The sequence below is a fragment of the Rhinolophus sinicus genome, linkage group LG04 (genome assembly GCF_036562045.2).
Source record: "Rhinolophus sinicus isolate RSC01 linkage group LG04, ASM3656204v1, whole genome shotgun sequence".
NCBI classification, from domain to species: Eukaryota; Metazoa; Chordata; class Mammalia; order Chiroptera; family Rhinolophidae; genus Rhinolophus; species Rhinolophus sinicus.
Genome location: NC_133754.1, coordinates 5566219 through 5585938, shown reverse-complemented (window position 1 = coordinate 5585938; position 19720 = coordinate 5566219). Strand labels below are relative to the sequence as shown.

The window sequence follows — 19720 nt, the reverse complement described above, 5'->3', positions numbered from 1 at the left end:
TGATGTAGCTGCCGTGGCTGCATTGGTTGGTTGGTTGGCAGGCAGGCAGAAAAGTGGACGGCGGATTGCGGATTGTGTGGATCCTACTTGTGTGTCTTGCCCGGCCGCCAGTGAGACTGGGGTGCAGGAAGACACTTTGTTGGGGTACTGGCAGATGTTTGCTCCCTGTGTCTCCAACCCAGCCACCAGCGAGAATATAGTGGTATGACTCCCCTACCTATGGCTCCGTGGGTGTTCCTTTCTGGCTTCACCATGTCCTGCGTTCTTGTGTGGGGAGCAGGAGCAGAGACCCCGCATGACACCCTGCATGATAAGTACTTACATTTGTGGTAGCTGCTAACAAGGTAGATACCTGGCTGCTTTGAGTATCGTTCCTTCCAATGCCAGTACACCAGTGCAAAACAAAATGCCCAAAGGGAAAAGAGGTAAAAAAACAGAAGAAATAACATTATGTCAAAACTGTAGTCTCCTAAACAGACTGGTTCATATCATGTGTAGTTTATTTCTAGAATTAATTTTAATGGTAGTGCGAAGTTGTAAATACAGTATTAAGATCATCATTTCTACACTGTTGAGTTTTAAAAATAGAAGTTACCTAAGGAATATTAGTGTTGTCCTGAGTATAAAATTAATTATCAGTAATTGAATGACCGTAGAAATCATTTGAATTCCTTTTTAAGTTACATGTACATTGGACCTGCCTGATACCACAGAGCAGAACTTGGATTATGAGCCTGTCTTGGAAATTATCAAAAAAGATTTAACTACTGCTGTAGTACAAACATTGTGTTTTAAAAGTGCCTTTTCTATAGGCAGTTTTAGGTTGTCCCATAGTACAGGCCCTGAGGACATTGAAGAGATGTTCCACTTTTTGTTTTTAAATAAGTGTAGGGTTAAATTTCTAATCCTTAAATTTCTCTAATGAGGAATAATACTTCCATTTTTGTCATTGCTCTTATTATTTTTTGTGTCTGGGTTTTCAGATTACTTTTAAGTGTTTTAATTTCACTAGGCTGCACTGCCCCCGGTATTGATCTGTTTTTCCCTAATTTGAACGAGGAGAGCACAATATTAAATGCAGTATTTTGGGGATTGAAGCATGAAAACCAAGATTAAATGAAAAAAGATCTGGGTACAATTTGGGACTTTTCTCACTACTCGTTAACTTTACTAATCACAGCTTAATCTAACCCTTAATCTTACCCTTTCAGTTGTGATTTTAAAGTTTCTTTCTAATTTAGTCTAAATCTTATCTTTGATTTTTGGGTCTGACATGTGGCTCTGGGTTGGGACAACTTAATAACAAACACTCCAAAAGTTTTTCTGTCCCCTTCCAACTGGAGTGTGTGCCCTCTCTGAAATGGGCCATCTTGCTTTACCAGCAGCCTTCTTTATTTGAAAACATTTTTCCTATTAATCTTCCTTGCTTCTCCAGTCATTTTACACAGGAGAGACTTCTAAGGGTGGAAGTGGAATATGCCATCATTCTCCTCTTTTCTGTTTTCTGAATTTAACTTTTTCTGTCGTCTTTCAGCATAAATGAAAGCTGGGAAAGAAGGGCAGACAGAGTATCACACCACTGTGCCTCCACACAGAGAACATAGAAGTCTGGCCCTGGTCTTTTGCTAGGTCCCTCCTTCCTTTGTATCGTTTTGAGGACCAATGGCCTTTGGCTAAATGAAATCTCCACCAAAGCCACATCCCTCCCGCAGCCTTTCTTCGTCTGATTCTCTCTCCCTGTTTTCTAGATCCCTAGTTCAGGTTTCTTATCCCACACTGGACCAGAGTAAAGGGTTGTAACAGCTTCATCCACGGTCCAGATTTTTTCCTACTTTTTCATCAGGCCCCACTTCATGACCGTCCATCACAGTGCAGAACATCAACCCGTCACGTGCAGTGCAGCAGTGGGAGGGGTGTCAAGGTGTAAACTAATAAGCACAGTTGTAAACAGGGAACAGATACCTTTTACTCATTGGTCAGTAAAGCAGGGCTTAAAATATTCGACCCTTAAGGCTTCATGATATAATTTTCTTTTTAATCCAGAGGCCCTCCTGCTTGGATTTGTGAGTTTCGTCCTGATGATCATGTTTTGTTTCTCCATCATGCAGCCATTCTCTTAGTTCTAGCCTTCTGCTGACCCTGGAGAAAGAAGTCTTTCTTGAATAGCCCTCAGGTCTGTCCTCTTTGCTCCTGGCTCTCTTGCAGTCTCCTTTCTTGCTGAGCTGGGCAGACTTTATACTTCTGCCTTTGTCCTACATGCATTTTTTTTCATGTGTTCCACACTGGGAAGACTTGGGTTTTCTCCTTGGTCATGGCTCCTTTGATCTCTCCCCTCTCCAGTCTTGCTTGCTTCTAGCTCTTCAGTCCCTCTGTTCTTCTCGAATAAACCCTTTTTAGCTGCCCATTGTTGTTTTCTTCCATGCTCTTCCCACCCAGAAAATATTCATTCCTCCCTGACAGTGCAGTCTGCAATGCATTTGCATTTTTCGGTTATCTACTCTTTCTACATTTAAAATGCTCAAGGCCCCTCTGTCTGCATTTTAATACATGAGCCCTGAGAATGGGATACATTTTGCAAGAGGCAATGTGAGAAGCACCTACGGTAGTCCACCATCTGTTCTGTTAAAGAGGTGAACGGATTTATTTTAACTGAATAAATGTGACATGTAATGTGTAAATTTAAGGTGTATAATGTGTTACTTTGATACATTTATAGTAATATGATTGTAGTGATATTTATTACATAATTACAGTACTATATTGTCTATATTCATTACACTGCACTGTATCTCTCTCTCTGGCTTATTTACTACTCGTTGCAAGTTTATACCATTAAACACCATCCATCTTATCCCCCTGTCTCCTGACATGAATGGATTTTGAGTTTTACTCCCAAGGTCTACATGTCAAAAAAATTAAGATGATCTCCCCTTGTCTAGTTCCTAATTTTGATAGAAGACACTCATTGTCAGTTACCTCTTGCTGCTAGTTGAAAGTTTCTGATTATGTATGAGATATATTTTTAGTCTTAACATGAGTAGAAACTAAATTTTATCTATTATTATTTTTATTGGGGAATATTGGGGAACAGTGTGTTTCTCCAGGGCCCATCAGCTCCACGTTCAGTTGCCATTTTCAATCTTAGTTGCAGGGATGCAGCCCACCGTCCCATGTGGGAATTGAACCGGCAGCCCTGTTGTTGAGAGCCACCTGAGCCATCCAGCTGCCCCTCCAGGGGGCTCAGCAGCAGCTCGTTGTCGGCAGTCTAGTTGTGGAGGGTGCAGCTCACTGGCCCATGTGGGAATCGAACTGTCAACCCTGTTGTTCAGAGCTTGTGCTCTAACCAACTGAGCCATCCGGCCACCCCCTAAATTTTCTTTTTGATAACAAATCTCTATTGTTAAAATAGAGTAAGCCTGACTCGATGAGGCTGGAATTGATGCAGTCGTTTAGTTGGAAGTGTTGAAACGCATTTCATTACTTTTGAAGCCAGCCCCTAGATTTAGTTATTCCAGTAGGTGCCCAGGAGAGTGTTCTCTGGAAGCTGTCACCCAGCCTGATAGTGCTTTATTTACCAGGTGCAGTTTATATGAGGTGTGACCAAACACTACAGTGAATGTTTAAATAAATAAAAATCATTACAGTGAAAGACACATTGCCATTAATCCCCCTCAAAGAATCCCCACTCACTTCAAATACACTTATCCCGTTTTTGCCACTTTCTGAAGCAGTTCTGGAAGTCCTCTTTCATGAGTGTCTTTACTTCATCCTCCATCATGACAACACTCCATGTCACACATCGTTTCTGGTACAGCAATCTCTATCAAATAAAAACATTACGGTGTGTCCGCATCCACCTTATTCACCACATATGGCACCGTGCGACTTCTGGCTCTTCCCCAAAGTCAACAGGAACATGAAACGTAAACATTTTGAATCGATTCAGGCGATCGAGTCAGCCACGAGGGTGCAACTAAAGACACTCACGAAAGAGGACTTCCAGAACTGCTTCAGAAAGTGGCAAGAACGATGGGATAAGTGTGTTTGAAGCGAGGGGGAGTATTTTGAGGGGGATTAATGGCAGTGTGTCTTTTTACGGTAATAATTTTGTTTTATTTAAACATTCACCATATTTTTGGATCAAATGTCATACATATTTCCTCTAACAAGTTCCTGATGCCTCATCAAAATGAAGTGTTTCTAGGAAAATTAAAAGCTTAATCAACTGAAAGTTGTATGTTTTCAATATAAAGGTAATATTTTTACAAATGAGCAGTTCCCTGGATGGTAATGGGAGGAGAGTCTATGCATTCCTTCAGTGCCATTTTTCACCTCATTTTATAGAAGAAACAAGTGCAGGGAGGTCACACAGAGTCGGGGTGACAGACCCGTCACTGACCCTGTTTTTGCTTTTGTTACCAGTTCTTCCCAAACTTGTCACTTCCTGGAGAACCTTTTCTATGACCTGCCATCCTCCTTAGCCTGTGCCTGGCCTCAGTTTTGAAAGCTGTCCCCCACCAAACTGCCTCTGTTAGATAAACTTACTGTATTGTGGGTAATGAGAAACAGAAGAACTGCGCGGCAGACTTTCTGATCAGTACGAGCTAACCAGAGCCACACTAAAGTGATACAATTTTGGCAAAGAAAACCTCTTTTGGGAGAAACGGACGCATCACTAAAGCTTTGGAAAGTAATGAAAATGGTTTACGAGGGGCATTGATACCCATCTAACCGTCTTAGAGCCTCAGAGACCTGAGGAGCCCTGGGGGTGGGGAGGACCCCGGGTTCTGAACCACTGCTCTGCCACCTGCTGCCTTGAAGCTTAAAATCTAAGTTATTTGGATAGCACAAAAGAAAATGGCTGTGTTTCAGAGTGAGTATGTTGAATTGATGCTTTTATTTCTTTTGCTGTTGCACATAGATTGAATATGAAAGGAAAAAGAAAGAAGATGGAAAACGAGCTCGTGCTGATAAACAGTACGTTTTAGATATGCTGTTTTCGGCTTTTGAGAAACATCAGTATTACAATCTGAAGGACCTGGTGGACATCACCAAACAGCCTGTGGTACGTATACACATGCGTGCTGGGATCCTTTCGGGGTTTCCTGCCAGTAAGTGTGCAGTACGGGGAGAAGTGGGGCACGAAGGAGGCCACGGGTACCTGTGCTGCAGCAGGTTTGAGTTCCACGCTCAGAAAAGATGTTTTAATGCAGCTTTTTTTTTTAAATAACATCAGCTTAATTATTTTAAATTCCAAATACATTTAATGTTAATAGTTTCATATGAAGAAATGGTGGATTTATCCTCCTTTTGACTGATCCTTGACACCTGTTTATGTTATTTCTAATCTTTTTTTTTGAAAATATGTTTCAGAAGAGTCATATTCTTTTAAGAGTCATGCTGGTCTGTCACAGTGGGAGAGTTTATCCCCGTCTTGTGGGCTGCTCTGTAACGGATTTTTTTTTTTTTTCCCAAATCAGAATCTACCCAACACCAGCATTAGGTCCTTTTAATAGAGAGGAGTGCTGACTCACAGTGTTTGTTGAGATTGGAGTTGGGTTGGCCTATTCTCCATTTTTAAGGAAAAATTTAATCAATTGATGTTTTAGAAATTTTGTTCTATAAATAATCATTTTTTAATCACTTCTCTAGACTTTTATGCCTATCTGCTAATAATTTATATTTCGAATCCATTTAATATGCTGGTGACGAGTTAGGAATCCAAATCCTTTCTCCAGCCTTTGAGTCCCATTCCCTTCCATTTAACTTTCTCACACCTTCAAATGTTAGCAAAGAATCACATTGAATTTTATCAGTATTTGTTTCCACATTTTAAAAGTCAAATGGAAAACCTTTTATTTTCTGGCCTTTTATCTACTTTCCTTTATCTTTTCTTTTGTTCACTTTGCCAGTATCCTCCAGGAATATGTTCATTCTACCTGGTCTGTTTAGCTGCTTCAGAATACGAAACAGGATAGCCAGTTTTTAAAAATATTTAACCAAATCAGTGTTTATGAAAGGGCTTGGCACATTTGTTTCTGATTTAGTCAAAGCTTTAGGAAATGATTTATGAAACTTTAGTATTGGTTGTACAGTTACCCACCTCTGCAGATATTTCTCTACTGTTGTACTTCAACCTTTTACCTTTTCATTAAGAAATTAATATAAATTGCGATAGATCTAAGTAGTGTTTTTAATAGAGAAGAGGAAAGTGCTTGTGCTGCACTGTTATCAGCTCATCTTAATGACTTCGCTGCCATTCCGAATCAAAGCCTTAGGCATGCGTTCCAAGTGAGACGATAAATTTGAAATGGAATAATTCATTAGCTAAGCCATATTTCTTCTGGTTTTAATGAAGTTTATCCTTGTGTTTTATATCAATATGAAAAGGCCATTCCAGAAACTCTGAATGCAGACAGTATACTCTCCTGGAGTAACACACACAAAATCATACGTGGGAAAACAGACGTTTGTAGAGGGACAGTCCAGTGCTACTAGGGAAAACAGTTTCTTTGCTTTAACATGGAGTAACCTGTTTTTAAAGTTGATTCATTTTGCATCAAAGAAAAAGGATAACTAGTATATTTCTCAGTGTTGGTTCTCCAGATAATTTTTATGTGGTGCTGCTCAGTGAATCTTACAATAGAGCTTCCTGTAATCCATGGGCTGTAGGAGACCCAGCAATCTGCTTATGTCGCAACGTGTGGGTTTTTCTGGGGAGCAGATCCGTAGTTTATATCAGATTCTCACAGAGGGCCCAGGACCCTCAAAGCATTTGTGGACCACTGATCTAGAAGCTAAATCATTTTCCACTAGTTTTTATTATTTAGAGACTAAATTGCCTTGGCAAGCATAATGTTCTTGAAGGCAGAGTTATATGTTATTCATATCCCTAAATGGTCATACACTCTGTAACAGAGTAGAAACTCAATAAATATTAGATGAGTTGATTTGAAAAAAAGGAAATGGTTGCGTGCTCAGTAGCCAGGACCCCCGCATGTTCCTCCCGTGGGTTTGACAGGCCTCAGGTCATTTGTGTCGGGGTGGGGGACAAAGAGCCAGCTTTAAGGAAGTGTGGGGTGGTCAGGCCACCGGTGTCCTCTCCTAGAGGAGCGGGCAGGACGTGGTCAGCAGGGTGCCAGTCCTGCCACTGACCTCAGTGGGACCTGGGGAGTCACTTCCAGTTCTAAAATGAAGGGAGCGGGACTAGATGGTCTTTTTGATCCCTTCCAGCTCTAACTCTGTGACTCTGTCCTATTTCGTCTCTCCTCTCTACCTCCTTCTCACATTTGAACTGAGTTGGCAAAGCCCATTGACCTAGAAAGAAAATGGCCAGCGCCCAGCTCTCCACTGTGTAGGTAACTGTCTCCTTTCAGAGGTTCACAGGACAGAAGTGAGTCTGTACTAGGTCATCGGCACACGCTTACCAATTTGACTTTAGCCTGAGCAACAGCAGGAGAATAAATGAGCCCAGAGTAGCCTGAAGATCAGTGACCCAGGGAAGGGGCTTCCTGAGGCGATGGAATCGCATGGTTTTGGGGCGTAGGAACCTCAGGCCACGTCCCAGCCCTCCTGTTAGCCGTGTAGTCCTGGCCAAGGTGCTTAAGTACGTCTCATGTTTAACGCGTTGCTTAATGTTTAAGACTGAACACGTGACATACCTTGTATAAAATTGGCCAATAGGCTCAAATGAAATGTCTATAATATTACAAAATTAAGATGGTAAATATGTTTACTATAATACCTAGTGTACAGGATCCCTGTAAGAGATTTATGTTTATGAAAGCTGCATTGTCAACTGTAAAGTTGTTTACAAATATGTGTTATTAGTATTATTAACAAATTTTGGAGCCCTGCGTGAAAGGGAAAAAAAGAGACCTTATTTGTGTCGATCACATCTTTAGTAAACGCATTTAATGACAGTCCCTCATTTTCTGATGGCCTCCAGGGCCACTTTTGGTGAGTTTCTAACCATGAAATGTGTCATTTAACACGTCCCCTTTGTCATTAGTGCCGCCACTCTATTCTTAAGTTACCATCTGCTTTCTGGCCTTTAGAATGTCATTTTTGACATATTCTGAGTGAATTTTAAGTATTTTCTTGTTTTTCCAGTTCCTTCCTTTCTGTATTCTTCCTAAAAACCTCAGTTCTACAAGCGGAAATGTTGATTAGGGAAACTGTCCTCGGGTCCCATCTTTCTCTCCTTTCCAGTATGTGACTTGCATAAGCGATCAGTGACTAACAGAGCAAACAAGCCGTTTTCAAAGGCCCGGCTCTGTAACTGATGGAGAGTCAAAAACACGGCCGCTATCCATTTAAAGGGATTTTTTATACAGTTTAAATTTGGGCTTTTTTACGCCCCCCGTAAAGTGAAATATCAGAGGGATTCTATTATTTCTCCCTTGGAAATTTTTGATCTTCCACCTTGAATGTGTTATGTCTAGTCTGTATATTTTACTGTATCTTTAAAATAGAAGGATATACAGCATTTTCAAAACTAGTTAGAAACTCTATCTAATAGCTCCCTTTGAAACACCAAACTGCCAAGACCATGAGCCCTGCCAGCTCTAACACAGCACCCATTTACCGTGGTCCTGTGACTATACATTTCTAGTAAACGTGTTGTCCAAAACCAACTGTGATTACAACTGAACCACTTCATTTCCTTGTGCTGTATCCACCCACTTTTAGGTCAAGCTGCAGGGAAATCTGTCTTTAATTATCAATGCCCCGTCTAACTCAGCACTCCCAGTCATGCGGAACCAGTGGACCATTTTAAATTCAGAATATGTTATTCAACAATTTGCATCTTTTATTAAAGTAATTTCAAATGAACAGAAAACCTTGGCAAAGGTTTGCGTGACTTTGATTTTGAGGTGGCTTGATGGCCATACTTCAGGTCCGTCAGCACCGAATACTGCTCAGCAGCCGTTGCTTATGTGCACAAAGTAGGCTTTTGATGAACAGCAGCACAACCACACGGAGATTTCACCTGATCCTCAGTTTGTTTCTAGACAGGCCAGATAGAGGCTTGAATAGAAGCAATTCAAGCAAAATTTGGCATCAGTAACATCCAGGAAGATACGTTTTTTTAAGGATAAAATGACAAAATTCGACATACTGAGAATTTCTCCTGTCAAAAACTAACATTTATTTACAGGTGTGTGCTATTATAGATCTGTGAGTTGGCCGGGACTCCTTCAGTTGCAAGGAATAGGAACGCAACTGAAACTAACTCGCTGAAACAAAAATAGACTCACTCTATTGACTCCTGTAGCGGGGGAGTCCAGGAATGCATCTAGCTTTAAACATGGCTCCATCCAGATTCCGATGTTTTCATTAGAATCGTCCCTTCCCATCTCTCTACGTCTCGCCCCATCATTCTGCCTTTCTTGTGTGCTGTCTTTATTCTAAGGCAGGATCTTGCCATGTGGTCACCAGAATGATCCCCTGAAGCACCTCCCAGCTGGCGACCCCTAAGCAAAAAGAGGGCATCTGTCCGATTATTCCAATAAAAGCCCTCGGGGAGGTTTAATTAACCTGGTAGGGGGCGTATGCCCATTCCCAAACGAACAGGGTAGGGTAGGAGTACTCTGCCTGCCAGGGCCCATTGCCTCGTCCACTCTGCCTGCTGGAGTTGGCACCTAGTCTGTATTAATCATGTTATTGTAATCGCAGATCAATTTAGTGTGTTCAGAACGGAACTCTTGATTTCTACACCACCCCAAAGCCTCCCCCAGACGTCCCCTCTAAAGTGATGCCACCATCCCCAAGTTGCTCAAGCCAGACACCTGTGTTCCTATTTACTCTTCATGTTGTAATGATACATATAATACATAATTATGATACATGTGTGTGATCTGTATGTATCTCAGAGCATGTCAATATGATACATGATGTGTGTGTATCTGACTCAGGATCTTACAGGTAACAGTACCTGTAGAGATTATCTCGTCTTTCTGACTTGAGCACCAAAGAACGGACTTACTTGCCCAGTGGCTGGAACTCCCAAGTCCCCACTTCAGTCTAGGAATGTCTCTCACCACATTGCCTCTTCTGTATTCAGATACGTGTGTGTATCTGTAGACAAGCAAGGAAAATATTTTTCTGACAATAGGAACCCCTTTTTAATGAAGGAAAAAAAACCTCATTTCTCTCTCAGGCAGGCTGCTTTCTGATTTCTCTGTTATTAAGAATCATCATTATGAATCTAAACCAGGTAAGTAGAGAATAGAATTTAAGCTTTATCTTAGCTCATTTAGGTCCTAATCCAAAGAGAAAATAGGTATTTTTAATGTTTGAAGCTCATTCCCAAATTTACTAAATAAGTGCTGTTTTCTCTTTTTTCCCTAATTTGTTATCATTTCCTTCCTGTTCACATATTTTCTTTCAGTTCTCTCTTCACATTTTCTGTAACTGGGAGTTTTTATTTTTGAATGACACTGTTAAAACTAATATGACCACGCATATCCCAACAGAGCATATTAATTAATGCAAACCTTTGTGAGACGTCTGTTTTAAAAAATAATTATTTGCTAACTTATGAAGTGGGGCCTTAATTAAAAGTTTTAGAATGTGAAATGCCATACTAAAATAAATTATTAACTATGTTGAATATAAATGGAGGAAATTTAAATATTTATGAAAGTTTAATGTTTTCTTCATGAATAGAAGGTTCTGGTAACCAGTAGATCTACACCAGTGGTAGGGTCATGTTTTTGGCTCACTTAAAGCATTATTACTTGGTGATCAGCTCTCTGTCAAAGACACCTGTTTTATCAACTTCTTGGAACTTATAGTTAATTTAGTATTATGTATGTAATGCTTAACACTGAAATTCCTGATAAAATGAAATGCAGAGAAATCCTCCATTTGGCTGGCAGAGCAGTAGAGAAAAAGATGGTAGGAGAAATGGCTAGTGGTGGAGGGAGGGAAGGAAAGAAAATGAGAGGACAGTATTAGGCCACTGTTTTTGTGAGCCTGCATGGGTTTGTCTTGAAGATTAGGAGTTTGATCTTCTGGCCCTTTGGTCCCCACAGTTGTATGCAAGCCACATCCTAAAGCACTTGGCTTCTTTGGTCCAGTGTGTGCTTTGCCTTTGCCTTCAGAGGTAGCTGTAATACTCTGTCCATTTTTTCTCTGCATCCAGACTTAACTGTAAGTACTCTCCCACACATCCCTTTGATGGAGAACTGCTGGACCTCAGCCAGTGTATTATTTCACATCGTGTTCTGCAGCTCAGCACATAGTCAGCAGTGAGAAATCTCTCCAGTCCTGTGTGAAGTGAAGGTGATCTACTCAGGTCCAGAATCCTTTAAAATACTGTTTCTCCAAAAATAAAACCTAGCCAGACAAGCAGCTCTAATGCATCTTTTGGAGCAAAAATTCATATAAGACCCGATCTTATTTTACTATAATATACTATACTATAATATAAAATATGTAATATAATGTAACGCAGGGTCTCAGGTCCCACTCCCCATATAAGAACGCAAGACATGATGAAGCCAAAAAGGAGCCATAGATAGGGGAGTCATACCACTATAGTCTCGCTGGTGGTTGGGTTGGAGACACAGAAAGCAGGAGCCACACGATCTGCAATCTGCCGCTTCTCTGCCAACCAACCAACCCCCTAGCGTAGCCACGGCTGTTATATTAGTGGCTAATGGCTAACTGGTTACAGCTCGTGGTCACCCAGTCACAGTGGATGGCCATCTGATTATAGCTGATGGCCATGTAATAACCGAGCCAGCACCTTTCCACGTGAGGCCGAGAGCCTGGAAACTGCTCTCTGGGACTCTGTCCCCACATACAATATATAATATAGACCGGGTCTTACATTAGTGTTTGCTCCAAAAGACACATTAGAGCTGATTATCCAGTTAGGTCTTATTTTCGGGGAAACATGGCACAAGTGGTCAGGCCAAGATTAAATTGGAAAGTCAGTGTTTAGACTAAGTAAGAGGGGGAGAGCGAGTTTCTCTTGAAGGCTGAGTGGGGTGCCCCTCCTCAGGGCTCCCTGTAATATCCCGTGTGTGTGTCGTTACTGTGCTTCTGTTTTAGCTTATGATTGCCTGCTGTGTTCCTTTGTCTTCTGCCCCACACACCCTTGTCTTAAGCTGTGGACTCTGTGAGGGTCAAAGCTGACTTGTACCACTCTGCCTGGCGTGTGGTAGGTGCTAAAATACATATTTGTGTGAATATACAGATTTTTAAAAAGGAAAGTTAGATTACCAATTAATCTTCAATCCTGTTAGAACCTTTAAGATTTCCCTCTTAGTTGGCTTGGTTTCCAACAGTATTTTAGCACTGGAATACAGATTTTAGTAATAAATGTCACTCACATTCAGGTAATGCAATTTAATCAGTCAACTTTTATTTCTCACACTGAGTCACTGCCCTGTAAGTTAAGTAGAGCCTGAGGTCTAAAACTAAAAAGGGCCCGAGTTAGTGACCCAAGTTAGTCTGCAGGGCCCGAGTTAGTTATTCCTGTGGCCCTTCTAAGTGACCCCCGCACCCCCAGTCCTCTTAACTACCTCGTTTACTCTGAAGTACCCTGCTTATTCAGCGTAAGTGCATGGAGCCTCTGTGGTGTGCAGGCAGGCAGTGTAAGAGGAACAGAGACACACATGTAAGGAAAGGGTTATAATACAGTACAGTACAGGCTATCACTGAGACGTGGGCCTGTTAGGGAAAGTTTCTCTGGGAAAGTCTTCGAAGGTAAGAAGTTCAGATTTGAGAGAAGGGGATAAGCATTACTGAGAAAGGGAAGAGCATATGAAATAAAACTGGAAGCTTGTAGACACAGAAAGAGCAGGTGTGCATATAAAGGGAGGTACTAGAAGATGAGGCCAAATGTAAAGGAAGACCTGAATGGATGCCTGTAAAGAGCTGGGAATTGAGCCTGTAGGCCAAGGTGAAGTCACTGAAAACTGGTAAACGGAAGAGTGACATGGCCTCATTGTTTCCTACTGTGTCTTTCCTTCAGGGCTTTTCTGACCTTGTTTCTCCCTGTCATCCAGCTTTCTCTGCTGATGCTTTGTACCAAGTTAACTTGCTTGGCTAGAGTAAGATGGTCTTACGTTGCAGTTGGGAACATTCTGGAACTCCAGAAGTTTGCTTCTGTGCCCTCCCCCCGCCCTAAGAAGTCTGTACCATGGCTAGATAAAATGACCTTAATCCTACTTGTTACCTGACTAATTAATTGACAGACTGTGAGTATTTCATTCCATGCTTACTGTTAAAAAGGAAAAAAGAGGGGTGGCCAGTTAGCTCAGTTGGTTGGAGCGCGGTGCTGATAACAGCAGTGTTGCTGGTTTGATCCCCACACGGTCCACTGGGAGCTGTGGCCTCCTTTAAAAAAAAGAAAAAGTGACATCTTCATAAAAAAACACACAACGTACTACCTAACCTTATTATACAGTTTTAACAAAGCAACGGTGGACTACACGTGAAAGCAACTGAATTTGTACACTTAAGACTTTTCTTTCTTGTTTTTTTTAAATTAGTTTCAGGTATACAAAGCAACATAATCGTTAGACATTTACACCCTTCACAAATTGATAACCCTCCATCCCACTTAAGACTTTCTTAATATTTTGTGTTTATCCCTTTTTTGGGCTTTGCATGTTCTATATCTAGATTATAAATGGACACATTAGACTTGAAGTCAGGAGAGCTTCTGTCAGGTGAGCGGTGCTCTTGGTGATGCCCTTTGCCCTTTGTCCCTGTCAGGCGGGCGTGTGCCCCTGCTGCCGCCCTCTGCCCTTTGCCTCATTGCAGAGCATCCATGCTTGTATGACCTTGGGCACAGGGTCCCGGTCACTCTCACAATAAACCATTCTTGGGAATTTTACACAGATGCTGTGCTTGGCATCTAAACTGAAAATCATTTGTGCCCAACCCATCATTTTCCACTTACGAATCCTGTTTCATTAGAAAGTAGTTAGTGAGGGGCCCCATTTTTTAAATGTGGTTTGAAGGGGCAGGTGGCAGACATGCCCATGCCCTGGATGTGTAAGCCTTCGTGTTCATTCACAGGGGCCCTTGAGGGCATGGGAGGCAGCCAGCCTCCTCCTGGGCAGCCCAGGCCTCAGTTGGTTCCTTGCTGCCACCTGCTGGGGCCTGAGTGAAAGGACTTTGGAAGCTGGAGAGAGTCCTACCATCAGTGTCAGGTGGCCTTTGATGGATAAGGCATGACCTGAGCAGTGGGAGCTTGGAGAGGGCTTTAGGGACACAAAGGTCCTTGAGTATTAGCGCGGGGAGACTCCTAGAAGGACGCTGTAGCTTTAGTTCAATCTGAGGCTCCCGGGGGCTTTGACAATGCAGATTCCCAGGCCTGGCCCCAGAAATGACTCACTGAGGCCTAAGTGATGGGGCTTATTGAACAGGCTTCCCACGAGGTTCTGAATCAGGTAGGCTAACACCACACTTGGGAAGGGCACTGCCTAAACATTACCTGGGGAAGAGCTTAGCAACCGTTTTTCTAATTAGTGTGTCATCTCAATAAAAAAGCGTTACATTCTCCATCAATGGGATGAGTCACTGTAATGCTGTAGCCAGTTCTTTGAAGCATACACACAAAAATTATCGTTGGATTGGTTTGTTCTGCAGCCAGGAAAAAATCACTCTTAAATTAACTTTTCTCTCTCCAGGAGGGAAGTATGGCACTGTAATTTATATCTGTCAGTTTATAGTGGAATGCTTTTGGCCTTGGGCATTAGCAAGCAAAGGTGGGATTTCATAACATTTATCTTAGCCATCATTTCGACGAATATAGTAATCATTTGGTTAATATCTACTGAATTTTCAGGACCTGAAATACCATAATGCAGAGTTCTGCCCCACATCGTCACTCTACCTCTTTCCTTCGGAGGAGCCAAGCACGCAAAAGCTGCAGCCCCCATGGTGTTCAGCATGTCTTATTATCACTTCTTATCCCTCCCCTGCCGTGACAAGCTCGGCCAAGATACAAGTAATAGCAAACACAAATAATGACTTTCCTTATTACACAGGAAAAATAAGGGGCCTGATAGCAAGTCTGAGAACTCACCTTAGAACTGAGCATTCTGGATACCTGTCATGTGCTTGCTTCACAGAATATTGTCCCAAAAATATTTGTCATCTTTCTATGCATGCTGCTGCTTCTGAAGCAGCTGGTGCAAGAATCACCCTCTCTGACTGTGAACGGCGTGAGGCCGTGGAGCTCAAGGGCAGAGCATCCTAATAAACATTGGGCGCCAGTTTTCTAGTGTGTTTTTATCTAGACTTTCTTTTCTTTTCAGCTCTCAGGTTGTTGGCAGTCAGGACTTCCACCCCCTCTAACGCACACAATCATACACTGAATGCCGTTATGGTGTATTGCACGTGTAGAATCAAAAGGCAGTTTGTTGAACTCTATAGAAAAATCTTGTGCTTTTAGGATCCTAATTTTTTAATGTGTTTTGGTGTATCATTTTATTTTAAATTGTGTTCCTGCCTTCATAATCTCATCTGTTTGGGGTTTTTTGTTTGTTTGTTTTTTGAAGGTGTACCTGAAGGAAATCTTACAAGAAATTGGTATTCAGAATGTAAAAGGGATCCACAAAAACACGTGGGAGCTGAAGCCAGAGTACAGACATTACCAAGGCGAGGAAAAGAGTGACTAAGAAGAGCCCGAGCCAGCATGCTCGCAGGACAGCACTGATACATGAACTTGGGCAGCATCTGTGATGGGGGTAAAATGGCTCAGACGTTAATATCTGTAGGTAAATTTTTAAACAATAATTCTTGAAAGTTTACCTAAGTGTTTTTTGAGGAGAAAGAACAAATTTATTTATAGGCTTGTTTTGAATCAGATTACTCGTGATGGGGTTAGAATTTGGGGCGAAGAGGATCTTCTTTTTGAATATGAACTTTTAAAATGTAAAATTAGGAAATGGTTTCTAAATGAGAACTCTGTCTTTGTTTTTATATCTGAAGAGCTGAGGTTATACAAATCCAGAATGAATGGCACGATAAGAAAAACATAGTCAAGGACAGAAACTCAAAGGGAATAAAAAGCCAGAGTTCCTTATTCTGAAATTGTCGAAGAACAGAACTCTTTTTTTTTTACAGGTGATCATGTTTCACATTCACACGTGTTACCAGAAGGAGAGCATTTATGTTTATGCTAGGATAGCAGTTTTCATCAATAGTGTCATAAGAGATGGACAAAGTCATGGTCAAACGATGTTTATTTGCTTTTAAAATAATTAGAAATTAAATACTTTTCCAACAGTTCAAGATATGTCTCTGACATCGAGGTTATCAGGTTCTCAAAGACTGACTTTGCCCCAGAACTTGACTGCACACTCAGCAGAAATGTCATATGACAAACAGTACTGACAAACTAAGGGACAGCTGTAGGGTGAGGCTACTGTGTATACACAGAAAGGTTCATGTGAGTTTCCGGGAATGTTTCTTATCTTTCTTTTTAACTGATTTTAAATAAAAGCAATACATGTCCATGGTTAAAGTTTTTCTGGCACAAAGTATTATATTTAGGCAATCCAAAATCTCACCCACAAACAAGACCAAAACAAAAGAAGTTTTCGCAAACTAAACACAATGAAAAGTTCTTTTTACTTATTCGTTTTGTCTATTGCTTCTATATGCTTGCAAGCAAGAAGTAGCAAATGCCAAAAAGTTAAGGAAATGTTAGGTAATTAAATCAAGGAAACATCTATCCATTGAGATCAATATTTTTCTGTATTATTTGATTTTTAGCAGCAGAACACCAGAATGCTGAGGTTGAGTACCACTGCACTAAGAAAAATTTTGTCCTTGCGTTCCCACTGTAAAATAAAACTGATGGAGGAAGGTGGTCCCGTTCCCCACCCCCACCTCCACGTGTCTGTCCTGCCTTGTTCTGGTACAGGAACCAAATGTCCCCCCATTGCTTTCCCACTTTGATTATCTGAAGCTTGGTGTCAAGGAGCAGATGGGTGATAGTGTGATCAATCTGTATGGAACTGAGAATTCTGGGTACCTGTCACGTGCCTGGTTCATGGTGTGTATCTTCCCCGAAAGCTTGTGTTTTTGATGTATGGAACTGCTGTGAAACAAACCTGTGTCCTACCCCTGCCTTTTGTGTTTGTGGTGACAGTGCCTGCCAGATTGAACTTGGTGGCCACTAGTAACGTTTGCAGGGCAAAGCTGTGTGTCATTTAATCCTATGCTTTGGTATTTCTGCAAACCTGATTTCTTCAGCTTATCTTAGTTACCTTTTGTCTCATCACGTCTGACAGCATCTGCTTGAGTCTTAAACATTTGTTACCTGTTCAGTAGGATAGCTAATCTAGGTGGTAGACTGGTGCCATTCCCGCTTAATTTTCTGGAATTGCTTTGTTATTTAATACGAAAATATGGCTGCTGGCCGTGGAAGAGACTCCCTTTCACTGGAGTTCCCATATTCTTTTATTTCAGGACTCTTGCTCTGATAAACATGCTTTTGACAGCCAAAAATCAGGAAGTAGGAATCCTGAACCCTCTGACTGCTGTGAGATTGAGAGAGAGGAATGCTGATAAGGGAGATGCATATCTGGGAAGATGTCACATCCTAAGAGAACAGGAAGGCCATATTTAATAGGTGCGATTGTTAAACTCAACCAGTACACACACTTAAGGGATGTTTTCACTGTCAAAATGTAATAAGATTGTGGTTGCTGGGCATTGGAAAGGTTTGAAATTACATGTTGCCACAGTAACTTCTAAAGTAACATCTTAAAAAAGAAAACAGGTTTTGTTCTGTTGTATCATAAGCAGCTCATGGATTTCAGCAGGATTGCAGTTGTTCCTAATGGTCTTTGCACGAATTTTCTTTGAAGCTTATTTTCATCATTGTTGGTACCTGTCAGTGAAATAAGAGGAAACACTTAGCAGGTCCTTATGTGCCTGGCAATGTGTTACATGCTCGAAAATACTGAATCCTCAGAAATCATGCTGAGAGGTAGATTAAATTTCCATTTTCTAGAGCCATTACCTGCCCAACAGACCATCATGTGTACTGATCCCTCTTTGGGGGACTTCTCCCCTTGGGGCAAAGTAACTACCAGCGTGTACTTTCCCAGAATCCACCCACCCCCAACACTCCCAGTCTCACCTCCAAACCAGGAAAATGGCGCAGACGCCAGAGGTGTGGAGGAGAGGGGTTTGTCTTTAGCATCCCTGCCGGGATCCAGGCACCTAAACATCCCCGCCCTCAGGAGGAACAATAGTCTCCTTCCTCTTACGGTCAAGCTCCTTTGGCTAAAATTTGAATTTCCGTTACACGTCAAGTACCGGGTAGGGTGTGCGACCTCAGAGTGGACCCTTAGACCTCCACGGGAGTTCAGGAGCCCACAGGTGTGACAGCAGGAGCGGGCGCTGAGCTGAAGGGGAGCTGCCTTAGGTGCAGACTTCACTTGCTGCAGACCCACCTTTCGTCTCAGCACGTCGGCCATCTCCCTGGCGTTTGTGTGAGTCCAGGACATGATACGCTGGTTTGCTTTTTGATTCGGTTTTCTTTCTGCCATGAGTCCTGAGCAGCGAGCCTAATATCCTTTTCATGATGTGTAAGAGGAACGCCCAGAGATTGCTCTTGAACCTCGCTTTTCTCCACATACTCCCGTCCTTCTTCCTGCTTCCTTTCCTTTGGGCAGGTGCCACCACCCATGACACATTAGCGCAGTGTAACACCTGACAGACCAGCGGTACAAGCCTGTAATGGTTTATTATGAGCAAAGGAACAGCTTTCGCCTGATATTGTTAGAAGTCATCTGACTTAAGAAGGGCTTTGAAGATGCTTTAGTTTACAGTTGAAAGTCGATTCTGTCATTTAGTCTTAACGTTTCGGGTTGTAAAGAATGATTTTCTTAAAAGTGTACCAGTTTTTTAAATATTGAAATTTGTATTTATAAGGTCTTAAGATACAAGATTTTTATTGTTTTGCGGAAACCTAAGTGCAGCATAAGTAAGCCGAAGAATATTTTGTTTTGCTGGACTGAAAATGTTCGCCTGGTGCGATCATGGGACACGCTGGCTGCCAACTGGCTGGGACTGACTGGCTGCGACTTTGTCCCAGGCTCCGTGGGTACAGGAGCACCAGGCAGAGGCGCGTCCACAGTCTAGTGGGAAACACAATGTGGACGAGTGACCGTACTGCATGGGTACAGGAGTGTGACCCAAGTGTCAGGCAGTCAGAATATCCCAGTTAATTCCTCGTTGCCATCTCTGCTCTACATGGAGTTCCAATTTTAAAAGCATGTGAATGCAGAAATATATGCTTAAATTTAGAACTTTCTTGACTATAATTTACCATTGATAATTCACAATACACAGAAGGATTTGTACAATGCCTAAGAATCATTATTATGACAGGGGATGTCTACCGTGTTTCCCCGAAAATAAGACCTAACTGGAAAACAAGCCCTAGCATGACTTTTCAGGATGACATCCCCTGAACATAAGCCCTAGTGCATCTTTTGGAGCAAAAGGTAATATAAGACCCGCCGTTATTTTCGGGGAAACACGGTACAATACATCAATCTCCTTAATAAAAGGCTGAATTAAAACATTTACTGGGCTAGTCCTGGTGATACATAAGCCTTACTTCTGATCGCCATTCTAGTTTCTCTCCTTGAACAAAAGCCTGTGAACCACTTTGGCCACTCGTTCGTTCATTCATTCATTTACTGAAAACCTACCGAGTGCCCACCATGTG

At 41.9% G+C, this 19720-nt stretch overlaps 1 protein-coding gene across 1 annotated transcript in view; it reads left to right on the top strand.

Moving 5' to 3' along the window:
• Positions 1-16495, top strand: part of GTF2F2 (general transcription factor IIF subunit 2) — a 129607-nt gene extending 113112 nt beyond the window's left edge. The window contains exons 7-8 of the mRNA XM_019756989.2: positions 4922-5065; positions 15528-16495. Of these exons, the coding sequence (XP_019612548.1) occupies positions 4922-5065; positions 15528-15647 (264 nt within the window). The 3' untranslated portion in view covers positions 15648-16495. The remainder of the gene's footprint in view (positions 1-4921; positions 5066-15527) is intronic.
• The last annotated feature ends 3225 nt before the right edge of the window (positions 16496-19720 follow it).